We start from the raw sequence: 20,285 nt of genomic DNA, 5'->3' as shown, positions 1-20,285 counted from the left end.
TTACTAGACCCTAACCTTAAACCTAAGGTATATTATGCTAATTCATTAAAGCCTTTCATTATTGAGAACTCAAGATTCTTCCGTTCACAGCCCAGGAGAGAGATGACGCTAAGTGCCCTGAAGGAGTGTACTATGAATGGAAAGGCCAGGGTGTCGTCAAAGAGGAAACCTTTTCCATGAGCTTCGGCCGTGAGCAGCAGCAAATCAAAGTTTGCACCAATGTTTTCAGCCAGGACAAACTGCACAGGCATGCAGCTCTAAACACAAATGAAGCTCAGCCAATCAGAGCCCAACTATATTGGATAGCTCCTTCAGCCAAAACTGCTATAGAAAAGGAGATCAAGGACATGTTAGACACAGGTTTAATCTGCTCCTCTGAGAGTGCATAGGCCTCTCCATGGTCATAGGTCCCAAACCAGATGGAGAAATCTGCTTTTCTTCTTCGAGTGGTCCCTGTGGGTGCTCCACTCTGGGTGCTGGTGTGTCCCTGCGCCGGTGACCGGAGACTTTTCCAGCAGTTTCTGCCACGCCGCGCAGGCGCCAGAGTGCCTTCCAGTGCTGTTGGAATCCTAAGGCGCCTTCGCCGCGTGGCTCCTCTGTTCCTTCTCTACCGTCCTCAGTAGCAGACAGAGCCACTGAGTTTTCCTTATTTCTGTTTAAAAAGAGAGACATACCTAGTTTAACTCCCTAGTTTCCTCAGCATCCACATTTTTTAGCCCTTTTCTCCTTACCTAGTCTGTTGAAAAAAATTTTTTATTTTTTTTTATTCAGTTGCGGCCCACCGCCTTTCCCCTGGGCGCTTCATGCCCGGCTCACCCGGCTTTAAGAGATGCGAGGCATGCCATGATGTTATGCCCGTCTCTAAAGTGCTTAGGAGAGGCACACCAGACGCAAAAGTGCTGCCACTTCCTTAAACTCACCATGAGAGCGTGTCGTGACCAAGCCAGTAGGCTCTAGGTGCTACTTTACGAGAAGTCCCTTCACCCTTCTTCTGAGGACTCTCCCATGGCTCCTAAACCAGAGGCACAGAGTAAGGGTATGGATAAAAAGCGTCCCTCTACCTGCTCCAGCCATACAGCCTCAAACGGGCCTTTCCCCAACTCCCTCGCTACTCTCGGCACCATCGGCCGCACAGGTCAGCACCGGAGAGAGACCGGGGACCTCAGACATGGTGCTGCGTAAGTCGGTGCCGACTCATAAGAGAGCCCTCTCGGAGCTGAAGCAGAGGCCAGAGGCACCACAACCTATGGCATCGGGGCCACATGAGACTCCGACCATATCAACTGGCCAGGGTTCAGACCGAACAGCACCGAATCAACATCCTAAACTGCCATCGATGCCTGCACCGAAGAAACCCTGCACCGATGCTCCGCCACCTGAACGTTTGGCACCGGAGCCAATTGCCGTGCTGTCGTCACCTTCGACACCTACAGTGACCTCCGCACCGTTGCCGTCCTCGGCACCATCTAGACACCACCATTCAGCACCAAGAGAGGGCTGCAGTCGGTACCGTTCACCTGTGCGGAGTCATACTCCTAAGGCACCGCATTCACTGGGCTCTTCTGTTCAGTCCTTACCGTCTCGACAATTCTCTGTGGTGTCTCGTTCCCCAAGCGAAATAGGCACCGGAAATAGATTTTCCTCCCAACATTCCAGTCCGACACCTAGGCCACCATCCTGGCAACCCACCACAGTGCAGTACGCATAACCTCCTCCACCACCATGGTATGCACAACAGTATGCCTACTCACCACCGCTGTATGCCACCCAATGGCAACCTTGGGAGCCACATCCAGAAAAGAACCACCATCACCCTCCTTCTACTGTTTGTAGGACACCACCGGCCTCCCCATCCTCTACTGCTGTCATTACTGAACCAGCCTCCCCCCCTCATTTCGACATACAAGACTCCCTTTCCGAGGGGGAAGATAAGTCGCCTTTGCATAATTCGTCATCATCTCCAGATGACGCAGTCACAATGGAAGCCCCACCACCAGACAGTGACGCTAAGAAATTTCAAGACCTGTTCAAGAGGGTGGCTGTGGGACACATCTTGAAGAATCACCTTTACTGCACAGGGTGAGTAACTCTTTCTTATGTGGACTACTGTAAGCTAAATGCTGTAACTCGCCCAGAAAACTATCCAGTTACATGCACAGGTGAGCTGTTGGAGAAACTGGGACCCACTCAGTTCATCTCTACCCTAGATTGAACTAAGGGCAAGAACCTCTGGATGAGTCAGCCAAGGAAATGTCAGCCTTCATTACATATGTAGGGTTGTATGAATTTAATGTTCTCCCTTTCATGCTGCACAATGCACCCATAACCTTCCAAAGACTTGTTAATATTCTACTAGCTGAATTTGCAGTAGCCTATCTGGATGATGTGACCAGATTCTTTGATTCATGGCACAACACATCAACTACCTCCAAATTGTTTTCCAGTGCATAAGAGATAGAGCTGACAGTTAAGTCTAGAAAGTGTCAAATAGGCTTAAACGGAGTGACTTACTTTGGATACCTGGTGGGTCAAGGAACTATCAACTCTCTAAAGGCTAAAGTAGATACTATAAAAAAAATAGGCTTGTTCCTGAACAAAAAAAAACCAGGTCCAATCATTCCTAAGTTTGGCAGGGTATTACAGGTGATATGTACCACACTACAGTCATCACCGCTCCACTGACAAACCTGACAAGGAAGAAACAACCAAATGCAGTTAAATGGACTGGAGAGTGTCAAGAAGCTTTTACGCAGCTTAAGGCTGACCTTATGTCTGACCTGTACTAAGGGCCCCAGACTACAACAAATCTTTCCTTGTAACCATGGATGCGTCAGAGCATGGTGTGGGAGCAGTTTTGATGCAGACAGGGCCAGATCAACAGTTCCACCCTGTTGTCTTTCTCAGTAAGACACTCTGAGAAGGAAAGCCACTGGTCTCTCTCAGAAGGAATGTACCATTTTATGTACTCTGGAGAGACTATGCCCATAAATCTGGAGACAGCACTTTCATCTTCAGACTGACCATTTGGCACTAAAGTGGCTTCACACAGTCAAAGAGATTAACAAGAAGCTACTTTGGTGGAGCTTAGCTCTCCAGGACTTTGATTTTGACATGCGATCCATTTCAAGAGCTTCTAACAAAGTGTCTGAGACACTCCCCTGTGAAAGCTTCTGAGATTCAACCGGTTAAAACTCTCTCTCTAATTTGAGTCATTGTTTTCCATGAATGTGGGGGATCTTGTTTAGTTTTTCATTTATTCAGTAGGGAATGTAGTATGTGCACTGTTTTCTCCTAGACTTCCAGGAAGAAATCACAGCTGGTGTGGACCAGCATGCCCAGCACAGTCTGTGATTTGGGGGGGGGGGCATGTGATGGATGGGAGGGGTACTACCCTTTTCTAAACATTCCAGCCATTCAGTTAACTAAAATTGCCTGTGAAGAGTTAAACCCAGTGACAATGGGTATCCAGGAAGTGTTGGCCGGGAATCAGGCAAGCCAATGGGTGAAGTGTGAGAAATTTGAATTGAAACCGGTTCTGCTTTCTTCAGTCTTTTGTGAGAGTTCAGAACAAGAGCTGGGGGAGATGGACTGACCCAGAAGTAAGGCATGGATTTTTCAGTGATATCCATGCCTAAGGAAAGACTAAACCTTGGAACAACAGATGTGAGTAGAACGGGGAATGTTTAGGTGCACACTATCAGGTTGTTTTCTTTATTTTGGGGTTTGGCTAAACCCTGTGCTGAGCCCATGTTCCCCAGTCTACTGTAACTGAAATTGAATCCTAGGGAGTCAGTTTTCTGTGCTTAATCTGTTCTTTTTTTCAGTTGGTCTGTAACATATAGCAACCAAGTATGCTTTACCAAAAATATATCTTTGTTTTGTTAATAAATTCACCTTTAAAAGACTATTATTTGATTCCTGTGTCCTAGAAAGCAGGAGGTTCTGTGTGCATATGTCTGAGACTGAAGGTCAGCTGTTAAGAAATTACAGGTTTTTTCAAGCTCTCTCCTGAGGAAGAGTTAAAGAGCTTGTGGTTACACCACAAGATGAAATTTCTGAGTGCGTCTTCCTGGGCTCTCAAGGGGTTTTTGCATTTGGGTGTTGGCAGTGTACTGCCCAAGGTCAGGGAATCTGTGACCTTGGGGAGGTTTTTTTTTAAATGGTAACCTTTCAGTTGCAGGGTATTTTAAGGTCTCTTGCGGACCCCAACTTTCTGCACTTGAAGTGTTGGGGAATGTCAAGACTGTTCTCCATTCCCTCTGAAGTTGTTGCTTTGCGTGGGCTACCCAAGAGGAAGCTTATGCCCCCTGAAAAGTGGGTTTTCCCCCCATTTATCTGCATGAGGAGGGGGGAAGAGACAGAAAAATATGGGCCATATGAATTATGTGCCTCCACGGGAGTGCAGAATCCTCCAGGAGTAACTTTTGAAAGATTTAGGACTTCAAAGATAGTGTTCACACATTCATGTGACTGCTTGACTCTTCCAGAATTTCCTGGCGTAAAAGCTAGATTGCACAGTTGTTGATATGAATTGTATTATACTCTCCTGGTCCTGTTGCAACATTTCATTTAGTATATTTCCTTGACCAGAGTATGTAGGGTTTGGCAGCACTTGTAAAATTCCAGAGATCACGTCGCTTATTGGGAGTCTGCTATATTGTTGTTAAGGTAATTATACTCTTCTGAAACCAAAAGGTAATCAATGATAATTTCATTAGAAATTTAGTCATTGTGGCTGAGTAATTTTTTCCTTTTTCCTTAAAGGTCTCCTTATTAGTGGTTGTGGAAATTGGTGTGTTTCCCCTTATTTGTGGCTGGTGGCTGGATATATGCTCTTTGGTAAGAAAATAAATTATTGCAATGTAGTCAAAGTCTTGCTTTTTCTTTTTTCCTGAGGGGAAATTATTTTTTGCCCTGTAGACAAAAAGATGGATGTAAACTGTCCTTGCAGAAAATGTATCTTTTTGCTGTTTTTATACTTGCATTGTTTCAGAGGTCAAAGAGAGTTTGTTCTACGGCACGGTGCAATACTAAGGCCATATTCCTGTGCTTAAGGTAGTTAAAGTCTACAATCTGCTTAAAACAAAGCAAGAAAACCCATCATTACATTTTTTTTAAACAATTAGCTACAAAACACAGAAAAGTCACTTCTCTGCTATGCTAAATGTCTTACTGGCAAATCCATGACTGAGTTTTCTTTATTTGGCTGGCTATGGGGAAATTCATACATGATTCATCTTCTAGCAGTACCGTGAATTTTTCCTTCTATGTATTGAATGCTATATATAAACTATTGTAGTCTAAGGCAGTGGGTCTTAACCAGTGGTCCAAGGCCCTCTAAAGGACCTGTCAGCAGGTTTCAAGGGGTCTAACAGAATAAACCACAGAAGGGCTGTCATTAGACTTGCTGAGGGTCAAGGCAGAAAGCCAAAGCCTGAGTCCCATCACCCGGGACTCAGGCTGAAGCCTGAGCAACTTATCTACATGTCATGGGGCCCTAGGTAATTCCCCTGCATGCTACCTCCTAATGGTAGTGACTTTTAATCTACCAGAGATGCTGAAAATCAGTTGTGGCACAAGTGGACAGTGGAATTTTTATAATATATTCGGGGAACCTCAAAGTAAAAGATTGAGAACCCCTAATCTAGGTGTGTGCAGGGGAAAAGAAGGGGAAATTATAACTTTTAAAATGTTACTTCCCCAAAAGCTAATATAGGCAATTACTGTTAAATGCTTTATATGGGAGAAAAGCAACCAGTTTTGCTCTTATTTAGCATTAATAATATACCCCTATTTCTAATGAGAATGAATGTACAGTACAGTTTAGTATGAGCTCATAATGTTTCAGTGTTGCATATTAAATGTTAATGTTTTTCTTATTTCAGCTTTCCTCCCATTATATTTCTCTGTTCCATATAGTTTAATGTCACTATTTGCCATCTCCAGCCTCAGTATTATAGTGTGTTGTAAGACCACAGTAGTTTTCAGAGGCAGAAGGGACTTGCAGTTTATGTAGATGTTTTTGTTTTTCTTAATATTTATAGTTTTGGAACAAGTTGAGATTTAAATATAATATGTGATCCAATTTAACCCTATTTACAAGATACGAAGTGGGATAAATTAAATGAGTAACCAATAAAAAGTATTTGATAAACATTGATGATTGTATTTACTGCTTTTTTTTTTTGTATAGGAAATGTTTGATGCTACTTTGAAAGACAGAGAGTTGAGCTTTCAGTCTGCCCCTGGTACCACAATGTTTTTGCACTGGTTAGTGGGAATGGTTTATGTCTTTTACTTCGCATCTTTCATTCTCTTACTGAGAGAGGTAAGTTCTTATCAGACAAGGGGATTATAAAATGTTTTTGAACAGCTTTATGTATAGAAGAATTAATTAGCTCTTCCAATCTGTCTGTCTCTCTGTTAGGGTGCTTTTAATACATATAGGTTGAACTCTCCCTGGCCTAACAACCTTGGGACCTGACTGGTCCCGAACCGGTAACTTGCTGAACCAGTGGCTGACATTGATGGAGTAGAGATGGGTGGGTGTCTGGGGGACAGAAGGGAGCAGCAACAGAGGCCTGTGACTATGGGGCTGTACTCCCAGCACTGCCACCAGCCGGGGCTCTTCCACAAACCACAGGATGACACTCCTGGTACCCTGACACAGGGCTCCACAGCTTGAACACTGTAAATGAGCTATTTGTGGCACCCTTGGGGGAAAAGTTACTAACTGTAGGGACCCTTCGTTTTTCCCTGTGATGGCTTCAACCCCAGAGTATTCATGGATGCTGGACCACAGGTGTTGCTGGATGAGGGAAGTCTGGGATTGAGAGTTCCAGCCTTTATTAGACTTCAGAATTTTTCTTCCTTAAATTGAACAGTTGGCTACAAATGAATGTGGGAACTTTAAAAGAATGCTAGATGATTGCATGCACAAGATTTCTTAAAATACGGATGCTGCATTTGTTTAAATGCTACTTAGTATCTGTAAACTTACGTATATTTGAAAGTAAAGATTTTTAGTTAAAAATGTTTCCACTGTGTAGTGGTAATGCTCTGCAGTGTCTAACTTCTGTATCTCTCACTGTTGACTCTTACATTGAAAAGTTCTTATTAATATCTTGCAGCCTAGTTGCTTCTAACACCTTTTTTCCAACAAAAATCTAATTCTAATTAGCTAATATGTTAATTGTTTGCACTTTTTTTTTAAACTCAAATGTAAATACATGTTTCAGGTACTGAGACCTGGTGTTCTGTGGTTTCTGAGGAATTTGAATGATCCAGATTTTAATCCAGTTCAGGAAATGATTCACTTGCCCATTTATAGACATCTCAGGAGGTTTATTTTATCAGTGGTAAGGACTTTTTTCAGACTTGTCCTTGAATGTTTCATATTAATTTCTTGTTGCAAATACAGTACTAGCATGTCTGGTGTTTTGAATATTATTAGTATGTTTAACTTTCTTTTTTGATGTGTTTATTCAAACTGAAGTTTACTTCTTCAGAGGTGTTAATTATAACAAATTCCCTATTTCTTGTTGTCTGAAATGTGGGTGCAAATTTTTCAATTTAAAGTTGTAAAATTTTTTAGTCCAACATGGACAATTACAAATCTTTTTTTGTGCTAAAACCACAATGACTGCTTATATTATTAGCCAACAGTTACTCTGTACAGTGGAGGAAATCTCTTGAGGGCACAGTGATGATTAAGCCATTTATTGCAAACATTCTGTGTCCCAGTTCAACCAGATCACTAGAGATGGATCTGATTCATGTTTCTGGTCTGTCTTGAGGTGGACTGTGATGGCCTGCACAGTGGTACCTACTAGCATATGTAGCTACAGGCAGTTGAATCCCTGGGGAAATACCTAGAGTCTCTTGCTTCTCCCATTACTTAATATTCACCCTGATGTCTGTCTGGGAGGCCTTTAAGGCAAAAATCTCAGCCTGCTTTGGCACAGATTTTGCAGATACAGGCCCTGAAGACTGCATACCTTGGAAACAGACTGTTGTATGGGATACTGTGATGTTGATATACTGTTTACACATCAACATGCTCTGTATCTTGTTGCATCACCCCAGTGAGGCTCAGCATGCACTCTGACGGTAAGACCCTCTACCTGTCATCACCTACTCACTTAAGCAGAGGAGAGGAGTGCTGGATCAGTCCTGCTCAGAACTCTAGAAAACCGGATGTGGTAGCCTTTATCATCTTTCAGCCACACTGCTTTGGCTGCAGCAGGAGTGTATGTGCCAAATCAAATGACCCAAATTTAGTCCAACATGTAGTTCTTTTATAGCTTTCAAATACATGGGTTATCAGAATGTAATGGAATTGATTTTTGCCTTGTGAATCAAGAAATTAAACTCTTGGCTAATGATCATTCTCTGAAGGTGTGAGTTGAAATTACTTCAGAACCTTCATCAGACTCAGAGAAACCATGGGCCACAGGCAAGATGATCAGTCACAGACTATATATTCAGAGATTAAACAACTTTCTCATCTAGTTTATAAATGTATTGAACATAGACTTTATTGAATATAGACTACCAAAAGTTGAGAGGAACAAGTATTAATTAAATCATGGACCTTTGTTCATACAATTTTTCATTCCAAATCTTTGCAGATGTAAGCCATTTTCATTGGCCCATCCATACAAAAATAAGAACTCATGTGAATCTTTTAGATACAATATGCATTGTAATTTTCTTGTTGCAGATCGTCTTTGGGTCAATTGTCCTGCTCATGCTTTGGCTTCCTATACGTATTATTAAGTATCTGTTGCCTACTTTTCTTCCATATAATGTTATGCTCTACAGGTAAGTTGTTTGGTTTTTTTATATATTATTATTTTCATTCTGAAAGATGTTTTGGTCTCTGTGTGATTAGACAAAATCTTGTGTACCTCTCTATGGCCATTTCTGCACTTCCAGTCTTATAGCAGCACAGCTGTACCAATACAACTATTCAGTTAGAAGTGTGATCATTGTAGCTGAGTTGTGCTCATTGACAAAATAAACCAGCTCAGTGAGTGGCAATAGCTATGTCGGCCAGAGAGCGTCTGTGGCCGATTTAGCACTGTGCATATGAGTACATGGGCCAGCAAAACTTGTCACAAGGACAGGGAAGGTCACTCCCCCAAAGCGATAAGTTTTCCCAACGTAAGTGTGTCAGCCAACGGTCAGGATAGGGTGTGTTCCTATACCTGTCCCATATGACCAGCTGAAGTTCTTTTAAATTGTGCTTGGTTCTGTTACAGCGACTGAAGGAGTCAGGTTAAAACTTAAACAGTTACAGGTTTATTAAAGAAGCTTATAAATCATATGGTTACAATGACTATTGCTCTATTTCTTAACTGCTAGCAAATATAGATCTTAAAAATGGTTACAAAGAAGATAAAGATAGAAAAATAGAAATAATAGTACCAAGTACCAGCTTAATCTTTAAAGAGCTCTAAGTTTATGTGTACACTTAAGACAGAGGACCACATCCAGGTACAATTTTTACCCCCTTCTGTGCCTCTTGACTCCAGCATGTCAGGCCAGGGCCGGTCCCTCAATTCCTAGGAAAGACAAAAATATGAGGTGGGCGTCCCCGTGGAACCTCAGGAGGTCAAAACACCTAACCCGACCAGCAGGTAAATGGTAGATTGACACTCAAAGTGAGTGTGCTGCTGGAACCATCTTTATACCCATGGGGTCACGTATTTCTCTTTATCTGTTATGCCAAATGGTGCTGGTCTGTCTTTTGTGAGACCAGTTCTTACAAGGAAGTTGTGAACTTAATTTACACTTGTAAGAGAACACTAAATTAGAAGTACTGGAGATTCTTTTCTCAGTGGGAGATTCCTCTCCCAGGGACTGTGTGTGATCATATCAACATGGGTGCCAGCCGGGGCAGTTCTCGCAGCCTCGAGGCCAGCTTATTGCCTTAATCGCTCTCTCCTCACATCTATATTTTCAGCTTCTCATGATCAGATGAGCCAGCATACACTATGCTGATTTTATTGCTCCTTCTCTGCCCTGTATGCTTCAGGAACCTCAGAGAGGCAAATAAGATGGATGTGGGGGGAGGGGGGTCTGTCTGGCTACAAAGTGCTAGTGTAGACATGGCATAATTGTATCACTTTCATCATTATGTTGACATTGCATTTGGTATGTTTGTTGAAAATGAATAACATCACATTAATTTCTTTTAGGAAAGTTAAATGCCAACGTATACTGAGTACAAAAGCATGTTTTTAACAGATAAAAAGGTTTTTTTATACATTGATTTTTTTCCCCTAGTGATTCAGAAGTTGAACAAATTAATACTCTTGCCCTACAGATTGTCATTCTGTGGGGTTATTTGTTTGATTTTACACTGTTAGGAATACTTCAGGAATGAGAGATGGTTGGATCTTTATTGTAAATGGTGAAGCAAAATTTTTCCTCTGTAAAGTAAAATAATAATATTGGCATACCAGTGATACTACTCTTATTAGCAAAGGGAACTTAACAGAGGAACAAATAAAAATCTAAACTTTACCCTTTCTGATAACTGAAGATATCTTTCCTAAGGACTTTTCATAAAACTGTCTGTTGGCATTAAAATTCCTAAACACTACTAAATTCTTCCCCAGTGTTCAGAAAAGAATGACTTGCCTGTCTTGGAATCCTATTTAGCCTTTACTCTCTTACTGTTTAGAGATGTTTTTGTTTATAATGGTCTTGGATTGTTAAAATGTTTGTAGGAAATTCATAAAATGTTAGATCAGTTCTTATGTGTTTGCCTTTTGGCTCTTTCCCTTTGTTTCTAGTGATGCTCCAGTGAGTGAACTTTCTCTGGAGCTCCTTTTGCTTCAGGTGGTGCTGCCAGCTTTGCTTGAACAAGGGCACACGAGACAGTGGTTGAAAGGTCTTGTACGAGCATGGACTGTTACAGCTGGATATTTACTGTAAGTGTAAACAACCAATATTAGTTATGTGGCTTGTGTGAGTTTAGACTTTTTAATGCGGAAGAAATGTGTTCTTGGCTAGATACTATAACTGGAGCATTATGAATTACTCGATACATAAATGAGATGCATGAAAATTTGTATAGAACAAACTATTGAATAGTGAATCCTTGAACTTGTTCTGCAACTTTAGAATATTCCTTTGCAATTAATCGTATTTGTTACACTAAAATAACTTATATTTGGTAAAATATGAAATGGCCAAGTGTGAATAGCTATTTATGTTGTACCTGTTAATGAAAAACAAAACAAACATAATGTTCATCTCTTCAGAATGAAATTTGTGTTGTTTTCTTTTTCTATGGAATCTTTGGAAAATATGGGCAAAATGAGCATTGACATTTCTGGTACTGTTTAATCCCTGCAAAAAAGGCAACTAAATCCACCCCTGAAACTTAGCATTTCATGTAATGTTAAGGTGAAGACACGAAACTCTTCAGAATCCGGCAATGCAGGGCTAAAGTTGAAAGTTCAACTGTTATTCTCTTCATATACTTATCCTTTTTAAGCATAATTTCTTTATATCCTAAATTATGTTAATATATAATACAAATGGGAGCTTCTTATACAATATTATTTTAGGTTAAGTCAAGTCTGAAAACTGTACACATTAAGTGCAAATCATATTTACAATACCAGCCAAGTTATTAAGATAAAAAATTTGTTCAGGTATGTACCATTGTAGATCCGACGTCACATGCCCTGAGAGTACAAGCTTGGAAATTTTTGAATTACAATGTTCATTAGCACCATGCACCTGCCCTGTGCCACCTCATGCTCATGTGTGAGGGCATAAAGGGTGAAGTGGCTCTTATGGAGCCTCGAGAGTGGGGTATAGAGTGAGGTCAATGGGAGAAACTCTCATCAGCTTCCCTTATTCTTTGCAACCTGGTAGAGTACCAGAGTCGAGAGGGGTGTCATCAGTGGTCGATTTAGCATGTCCTTAGACCTGCTAAATCGAGCCCCCGGAGATCGCTCTCCGGAGCATCAGTCTTGGGGTAAGTAAAGACAAGCCCTTAGAACGGTGGGTTTGGTAATGATCACATCACCTAAGAGAGTGAACGAACTTCAGATGCGCATGGTTGAATACCTTTTGGTCCCATAAAGACACAGTGATACTTGAAACCTTACACTAAATTTATTCTCGATGATTTCTAAGTTCCATTTTTTTTTAGACCTACCGGTGTTCTTCCCAAGACAACCTCCATGTGAGGGGAAAATAAACGCCACTTCTGCACAAACTTAGACCTTCATGATATTATGTTCATAACTGTGGGGATGATAGAGAATTTTGTTCTATTTGTTACCATGGTAGGCTGCTTCAGGAGCTAAGCTATTTCATTGTGAAGATGTAGCTGATGCAACTCATTCCCACGTTCCTGAGTCAATATTGCTTGCCAGTCATATACAGTGATTAACACTCAAAGAAAGAATGGTTACTAACTCTCCAGTAATTGTGGTTCTTTAAAATGTTATCATCAGTGTGGATCCCATTTCATCCCCACTTTCCCAAGTCCTCAACAGTCATAAGACCATAAAACAGCCATACTGGCTCAGATCAAAGGTCCAGTATCTTGTCTTCTGACAGTGGCCAATGCCAGATTCCCCAAAGGGAGTGAACAGAACAGGTCCTCATCAAGTGATCCCTCTCTGGTCATCCATTTCCAGCCTCTGACAAACAGAGGCTAAGGGCACTATTCCTACCCATCCTGGCTAATAAGTATTCATGGACCTAACCTCCATTAATTTTTCTAGTTCTTTTTTGAACCCTGTTAAAGTCCTGGTCTTCACAGCATCCTCTGGCAAGGAGTTCCACAAGTTGACTGCACTGTGTGAAGAAAAACTTTTTCATTTCTTTTAAAGCTGCTGTCTATTAATTTCAATTTGTGACCCTTAGTTCTTATGTTGTGGGAACAAGTAAATATCTTTTCTTTATTCACTTTCTCCATAGGTGTCATGACTTTATAGACCTCTATCATATCCCTCTTCAGTGTCCCCTTTTCTAAGTTGAAAAGTCCCTGTCTTTTTAATCTCTCTTCATATGGAACCCCATATCATTTTTTTTGCCCTTTTCTGAACCTTTTCCAATGCCAATACATCTTTTTTCAGATGAGATGACCACATCTCTATGCAGTATTCAAGATGTGAGCACACCATAGATTTATATAGCTGCAATAAGATATTCTCTGTTTTATTCTCTATCCCTTTTGTAATGATTCCTAACAGTCTTTTTGCTTTTTTTTACTGCCACGGCACATTGAGTGGATGTTTTCAGGGAACTATCCACAACGACTCCAAGATCTCTCTTGAGTGGTTATTGCTAAATTAGTCCCGATCATTTTGTATATGTAGTTGGGTTTATTTTTTCCAATATGCATTTACTTTGCATTTATCAACATTAAAATTCATTTGCCATTTTGTTGCCCAATCAACTAGTTTTGTGAGATCTTTTTGAAGCTCTTCAGTCTGCTTTGTTCTTAACTATCTTGAGCAGTTCAGTATCATCTGCAAATTTTGCCACCGCACTGTTTACCCCTTACTCCAGGTCATTTATAAATATGTTGAATAGGATTTGTCCCAGTATGGACCCTCGGGGGACACAACTAGTTACCCCTCTCCATTCTGAAAACTAACTATTGATTCCTACCTTTTGTTACTTGTCTTTTAACCAGTTCTCAGTCCATGAGAGGACCTTCCCTCTTATCCCATGACAACTTAATTTACTTGAGAGCCTTTGGTGAGGGACCTTGTCAAAAGTTTTCTGGAAATCTAGGTACATTATATCCACTGGATTCCCCTTGTCCACATGCTTGTTGGCCCCTCAAAGAGCTCCAGTAGATTGAGGCATGATTTCCCTTTACAGAAACCATGTTGCTTTTCCCCAACAAATTATGTGCATCTTTGTGTCTGACAATTCTATTCTTTACTATAGTTTCAACTGATTTGATCGGTACTGACGTTAGACTTGCGTTAGGTCACTTGTGGACTTTGAAACGGAGGGGGATTGCTACTACTCCACCTTTTTATGCTTTCACACAGGAGTTCGAGGAGGCTCAGGGTGCATGCTTGTTGGATTTCAAGCTTGTGCACATGATGCATATACCTAACAGTAGGATCTACACCGATTGAAATATCTCAAAGAACCACAGTTACTGTAGGGTAAGACACTGTCCTTTTGTAGTGTAAGGGACTATTCTTTTTTAGTAGTTTTTTACTGTTTCATGTTTTGACTTAACGTGTCCTTGCACTTCTCAAAGCTTGTACTGCTCATTATGGGGCATGCATGTAATATTTCAGGTTGGAGGTTTTTTTCCTGGAATGAATTATTCTTATGGAGCCTTGTGTGGGGTATAGAGTGAGACACTTTCTTCCTTGTTGCGGTAATCTTTTCAGCTTTTGGTTCATGACATTTTGTAACCAATATTATTTTTAAACAGATCAATGACTCATTGAGTTCAGATTGTAGCTGTGCTGCCACTTTTTTTACCTGCTCCCACTTTGGTAATTGTTTTTCTTCCAAGCTTTGTACATTCTAACTTGTATTTAAAAACTGGGTAAAACACTTAGGGTATGTCTACACTATAGAGTTAATTCGAAATAACAGATGTTATTTCGAATTTACTGTAATAGCTGTCTACACATACAAACTGCTATTTAAAAATTAATTCGAAATAGCGGAGCCCTTATTTCGAATTAGGTAAACCTCATTCTACGAGGAATAACACCTAATTCAAAATAGCTAATTGCTGTGTAGACGCTTAGTTCGAATTAGGGGGCCTCCAGCCCTTTCCAGTTCTTCCTGGTGTCCACTCTGGGCCAAACCAGGAAAACTCCTCTCCTCACCCCCAGCCCTGGGGCCCTCAAAGGGGCAGACTCTGGCCACTGGGCACATGCAAGAGCCAGGCCTGCCAGCAGCCGCAGACCCTCAGCCAGTGGCCAGAGGGTGGCAGCCAGCTTTCTCCTGCCCAGTCTCCCAGCACCCAGGGGCTGTAGACAGCGCGTGCCCTCCTGGACTAGTGCGGAGGCCATGCACCTCATTGAGGTTTGGGGGTAGTCCCCCAACGTCCATGATCTGCAGCCGCGTGGCTGCCACCATGGCCAGGAAAGGCCACAGGCGCACTTAGGAGCAGGTGCACCTGAAGGTTAAAGAGCTGCGGCAGGCGTACACTAGGGCCACCAGGGGTGGTGCCGCAGCAGGGGCTGCCACCTGCCCCTACTTCCCCGCCCTCAATCGACTCCTGAGAGGCGGGGTGGTCCGCACCAGCCCAGGAGGCAGCGAGCTGGGACCGGAGGGCCCTGACCCAGGTACACCAGAGGGGCCACTGCCAGCTGTTCCAGCACTGGAATCGGCAGGGTCGTCCAGGGAGGCCATACCGGGTAAGTGCCAGCACTGTTCCCTACCCAGGGGGGAAGCGGCGAGGGAGACCAAGGACCGCGCGCATGGGGCATGCCTCCCACGGATATCACAGCCACCTGTGCTCATGTGAGCACTTGCCATGCCAGCCTTGGGCAGGTGGCTCCAGCTGCGTGACACCCAGAGGCCGTGGCCCAATAGGCACACGCATGTGTGAAGAGACCTGACACACTCCCAACCCCGGGATGGGACTCAGCTGGATGCTCTCCCTTCACACACCCCCTCTACATAGACACAGGCGATCTCTCCCCCTGCCCCGGCCACACTATAAACGGCACAGGGGCATGGGTGCAGTCTTGGGGCAGCTTCCAGTCCCGGGAAGAGCCAGACATCCTGAGCATGGCCTTTGTGCAAGCACATCGGCTCTGATGGTGCAGGGCATGGTTGCCCTCCCGTCGCGGGGGGGCGTCATCCACTGTGTTCCTAGGGAGAACTGACCACTTCTCTTCTTTCTCTTCAGCTACACCAGCTGCTCGTGCAGGGCGCACAACCCCGCTCGGGACATGCTCCCACACCTGCGGCCTGCCCCGGACCACCACCATGCATCAGGAGTACTGGGACCAGCACCTGGGGGCCCTGTGAGCCCTGCACTGCACCGTCCAGGCCTGAATGCTGGAGGACCTGCAGCTGCGCCAGGAGCAGCTTGCTCAGGACCAAGCGCTGAACTCAAACCTGCAAGTTCTGCTGCAGAGCATGGTGCCTCATGCTGGTCCTGCGCCTGGTGCCTCCTGCCAACTACTGTTCCTCCTCCCACTCCCGCGCCCCCCCCCCCCACTACTTTCTCCTCAGCCTCCGCACCCTCCTCCCCAATGTCCACATCCTCCTCCCCATCCTCCTGGGGATGCCGAGGTCCCCTTCCCCGCCATACTGGGAGGTGGTTGGCCTGGCGAGACCCTGAGCCCTGAGCTTCCCCTCCCCCTTCTTCCCCTTGCTTCCCCCTTCCAGCTCCCTCCTCCCAGTTTTCCCCCTCCCCTCTCCCACCCTCTTTTCTGCCCTCTCCCACCTCCTTTCCCCTGTCTCCCCAGAGTTTCATTCCCCCTCCCCAGTTGTGTTAAATAAATCCAGTTTCTATTTTTGAAAATACGTGTTTTTTATTTGACATCAGGAAGGGGGGGCTAGGGAAGGATAAGTGGAAGGACAAGAGGGAGGAATGGGGCACGAGCCCCTGGTGGAAGGGACTGGTGTGCTATTTTGAGTTAGAAAAACGCTATATCGAATTAGTTTTTTGGTCTAGATGCATTATTTTGAATTAACTAATTCTAAATGAGTTAATTCAAAATAACACTGTTGTGTAGACATACCCTTACAGAAAAAAGAATGAAACCTGCCAAAAGCTGGTTTTATGTTTTGTTTCATTCCAGTGATCAGTCCTCTTACCTTGTTTATCAAACAAACGCTAATAAATATAGTTGTGTGGTGTGCTTTCTCTAGGTGTTGGTTCATGTTACAAATCCCGAGGAAGTTACATAATCATTTAATGCTTTTTGTCACAGGGACCTCCATTCTTACCTACTTGGAGACCAGGAAGAAAATGAGAACAATGCAAACCAGCAACCTAATAACCAGCATGCTCGCAATAACAATGCCATTCCAGTTGTGGGAGAAGGTCTTCATGCAGCCCATCAAGCCATACTTCAGCAAGGAGGACCTGTGGGTTTCCAGCCTTACCATAGGCCTTTAAAATTCCCACTCAGGGTAGGTAGATATAACACTTTAAAAAGAGGACCATCTATTTGCTAGGTGATGTACAAATATAGATTACAGTGGGGTCCTGGTCAGTGTTCTCCCTAATTTTTTATGTCTGTGTGAGAATAAATTTTACGTGCATCAATATGGAGATGATGTGGTACACATCTCCATATTGGTGCACATAACAAAATTCATTCTGCACACAGATGACCTGTGGCAGAGGTGAGACAAGGGGGTTTGGAGTATGGGAGGGTGCTTGGGGTTGTGGGGATGAGAAGCTCTGGCTGGGGCTGCAAGCTTTGAAGTGGGGGTGAGGATAGATATGAGGTGTTTTAAGTGCAGGAGGGAGCTCCAGGCTGGGGCCAAAGGTGTTTGGAATGTGGTATCGAAGTCTGGGCAAGAGTTAGGGTGCAGGAGGAGGTTCAGGGTTCAAGTGTGTGGTCTAGGAGAGAACTAAAGTGATGGAGGGGACTGGGATGGGATTTGGGTGCCAGGGAACTTATCTCGGGCAGCTCCCATTTGGTTGTGGTGGTGGTGAACAGATGTCAATACTGCCCTGCAATCACCTACTAGGCTCGTCCCTCCACAGCTCTCATTGGCTGCAATTCCCAGCTAATGGGAGACGTGGGGACAGAGCTTCCCAGCACTTGCAGTGATACAGCTCCAGCTAAGGGGAAGGAATGGCAGTGTGTGTTGCCACTTCCCTCTTGCCTTCCACCCTAATGAAGGGATGCCCCAGAACACTGGGGCTTTATGGGATACAGCTCAGGACCCTGAGATAAGGGTGCCCACTCAAATGGGGGCCCTCGCTTGTAACTCCTAAAGCCCCTTTCTTAATCTGGCCCTGCTGCTGGGATCGGAGCAGCATCCATCTCTCTCCCCCCTCCCCCCCCTTATGGCAGCTCCCTGCTGGGTCCATAGGATAAGAAGGGGGCCTTTCCCCTGTCTGCTGCAGTTCTGTGTACAGCAAACCTGAGCCCCTGCATAGGGCTTATTAGCTAGTTGCACAGTTGAAGGGAACCTTGGTTGTGGTCCATCACTAGGATTCTGAAGAACTACATTAATATAAGCAGAGGGAAAAACAGATAGAGTATATTTAAGGAAGAGTGGATGATAGAATTATTTTTGGAAGCTAACTAATTACTGTCCTCCATTTTATTTAGTACAGGCAGTCCCCGAGTTATGCTGATCCGACGGATCCGCAGTTACGAACGGGGCTTTTCTCGCCCCGGGACGCCCAGATGCGCCGCGGTCCGCCGCCCCCGTCCTCCGGGATGAGAAAAGCTGCTTCCCGTCTCCCTGGTCTGCAGGGAGACGGGGAGCAAAGCCTGGGAGCAAAGCCTCGGAGAACGCCAGCAGTGGGACAGCCGCAGCGCGCCTGGACTGTCCCACTGCCCGCATGCTCTGCGGCTTTGCTCCGCGTCTCCCAGGTCAGCAGACCAGGGAGCCGGAGCAAAGCCGTGGAGGTCTTGGGCGGTCCGCCACCCCCGTCTCCCTGGTCTGCTGGGGGGGGGGGAGGGGGTGGTGCAGCTAGTGCCCCCCCCCCCCCCCAGCAGACCAGGCTTTTCTTGCCTACCCCTGGGGTAGAGCAGCTGGGGGCTGCCGGGTTGGTCCCGCAGTGCCGCTCTGGTCCAACCCGGCAGCACCCCAACTGCTCTGCCCCAGGCGTCCTGATTCTGCCGCTGCTGGTCAGTTTCAGCAGCGGCTGAATCAGGACACCTGGGGCAGAGCAGCTGGGGTGCTGCTGGGTTGCTCCAGTAGCGCTGAGGAGTCGCGCTACTGGAGCAACCCAGCAGCACCCCAGTTGCTCTGCCCCAGGTGTCCCCAAGTCAGCCGCTGCTGAAACTGACCAGCAGCTGACTACAGGAAGCCCGAGGCAGAGTTGCTCTGCCCCAGGCTTCCTGGAATCAGCCGCTGATCAGTTTCAGCAGCAGCTGACTTGGGGATGCCTGGGTTTCTTAAGTTGAATCTGTATGTAAGTCAGAACTGGCGTCCAGATTCAGCCGCGGTTGAAACTGATCAGTTCCAGCAGCGGCTGACGCCAGTTCCGACTTACATACAGATTCAACTTAAGAACAAACCTACAGTCCCTATCTTGTACGTAACCAGGGGACTGCCTATACCTTGGACTTTGTTAGCAAATGTCTTTTTTAGTTTATATTTATGTAGTTGACTTCAATCTAAAATTTTCAATTTGAAACCTATAATCAGCCCCTTATGTTCTTTTGCATCCATTATTATAGAGCTCAGACACATTGTGATTTCTGATGAGATACGAACGCTCAGTTTTGTGTTAGTGATTTTTTTTTAAATAGAGATAAGGAGCAGAGTGGGTTTTTTTTTGTTTTTTTGAGGCAAATATCTAACCAAAAGGACCTCTTAATTCCAAGGAATTGTAAAACTGGCATCTCAACTACTTGGCCAGTGGCCTTTCTTCCTCTGTGGTAATATTTGATGAGATTGTTTTGTTAGCTTTAGAAACTGGTATTATAGTGCATGTATTTTAGAAATTAATAAAAAAGTCAATGTACTTGTCCTGACTTTTTGATTTAGTATGAATTTTTACATGCAATTAATTTGCCTATCTAGACTAATCTACAGGTCATCTCAGTTGGTCTGGTGGTAGCTAAAATTCCAGGTTAAGCAAGGTCCGTTGTGTCTCTGGGAATGAACTTTTAGTTCAGTTCCTGGTTAGGAGCTATGAGCACAGAAGGAGGCTGAAAAGTTCAGTGTGGCTTTAAAACTAGCTGAAACTGTAGTGCCAGGTATATCAGAATTTGTTAGCTCAGTAATATGGAGCAGAGCTTTATTCCTGCAGAGCTGAAAACAAGCTTGTGTGGGACTTCTGAGTTTGGTAGGAGTGATTAAAGGGGTGTACTGGAGCAGTTAACCCTGGAAGTATGACACACATGCTTTTCAAAGAAGGAACAGGAGTCCTTGCCTCCCAGAATACTGTGTAGGATGATGATATCCTATATCCCAGGTAGTTTTAGCAGGTAAATAGTCAGTTAAGCAACTTTTAGTTTTTCTGTTAATTGTCTCCCTTTGTATTTTGTCTTTCAGATATTTTTGTTGATTGTTTTCATGTGTATAACATTATTGATTGCCAGTCTTATCTGCCTTACATTACCAGGTATGTGTTTATGCTAAAACAAAACAAGCACCTACATACATAAGATTTA

General features: G+C 44.1%; 1 protein-coding gene across 2 annotated transcripts in view; it reads left to right on the top strand.

The window, feature by feature from the left end:
• The window catches only part of MARCHF6 (membrane associated ring-CH-type finger 6), a 100,166-nt gene that overhangs the window by 63,438 nt on the left and 16,443 nt on the right, over window positions 1–20,285 (top strand). For both annotated transcript variants that reach the window (XM_075921472.2, XM_089776440.1), the window contains exons 13-20: window positions 4,600–4,668; window positions 4,765–4,839; window positions 6,194–6,328; window positions 7,239–7,358; window positions 8,723–8,823; window positions 10,803–10,940; window positions 16,908–17,109; window positions 20,167–20,236. In XM_075921472.2, the coding sequence (XP_075777587.1) occupies window positions 4,600–4,668; window positions 4,765–4,839; window positions 6,194–6,328; window positions 7,239–7,358; window positions 8,723–8,823; window positions 10,803–10,940; window positions 16,908–17,109; window positions 20,167–20,236 (910 nt within the window). The remainder of the gene's footprint in view (window positions 1–4,599; window positions 4,669–4,764; window positions 4,840–6,193; window positions 6,329–7,238; window positions 7,359–8,722; window positions 8,824–10,802; window positions 10,941–16,907; window positions 17,110–20,166; window positions 20,237–20,285) is intronic.

The sequence above is a fragment of the Pelodiscus sinensis genome, chromosome 2 (genome assembly GCF_052426305.1).
Source record: "Pelodiscus sinensis isolate ZL-2025 chromosome 2, ASM5242630v1, whole genome shotgun sequence".
Classification (NCBI taxonomy): domain Eukaryota; kingdom Metazoa; phylum Chordata; order Testudines; family Trionychidae; genus Pelodiscus; species Pelodiscus sinensis.
The sequence above is the reverse complement of the archived record's forward strand: the minus strand, read 5'-3'. Positions and strand labels throughout refer to the sequence as shown.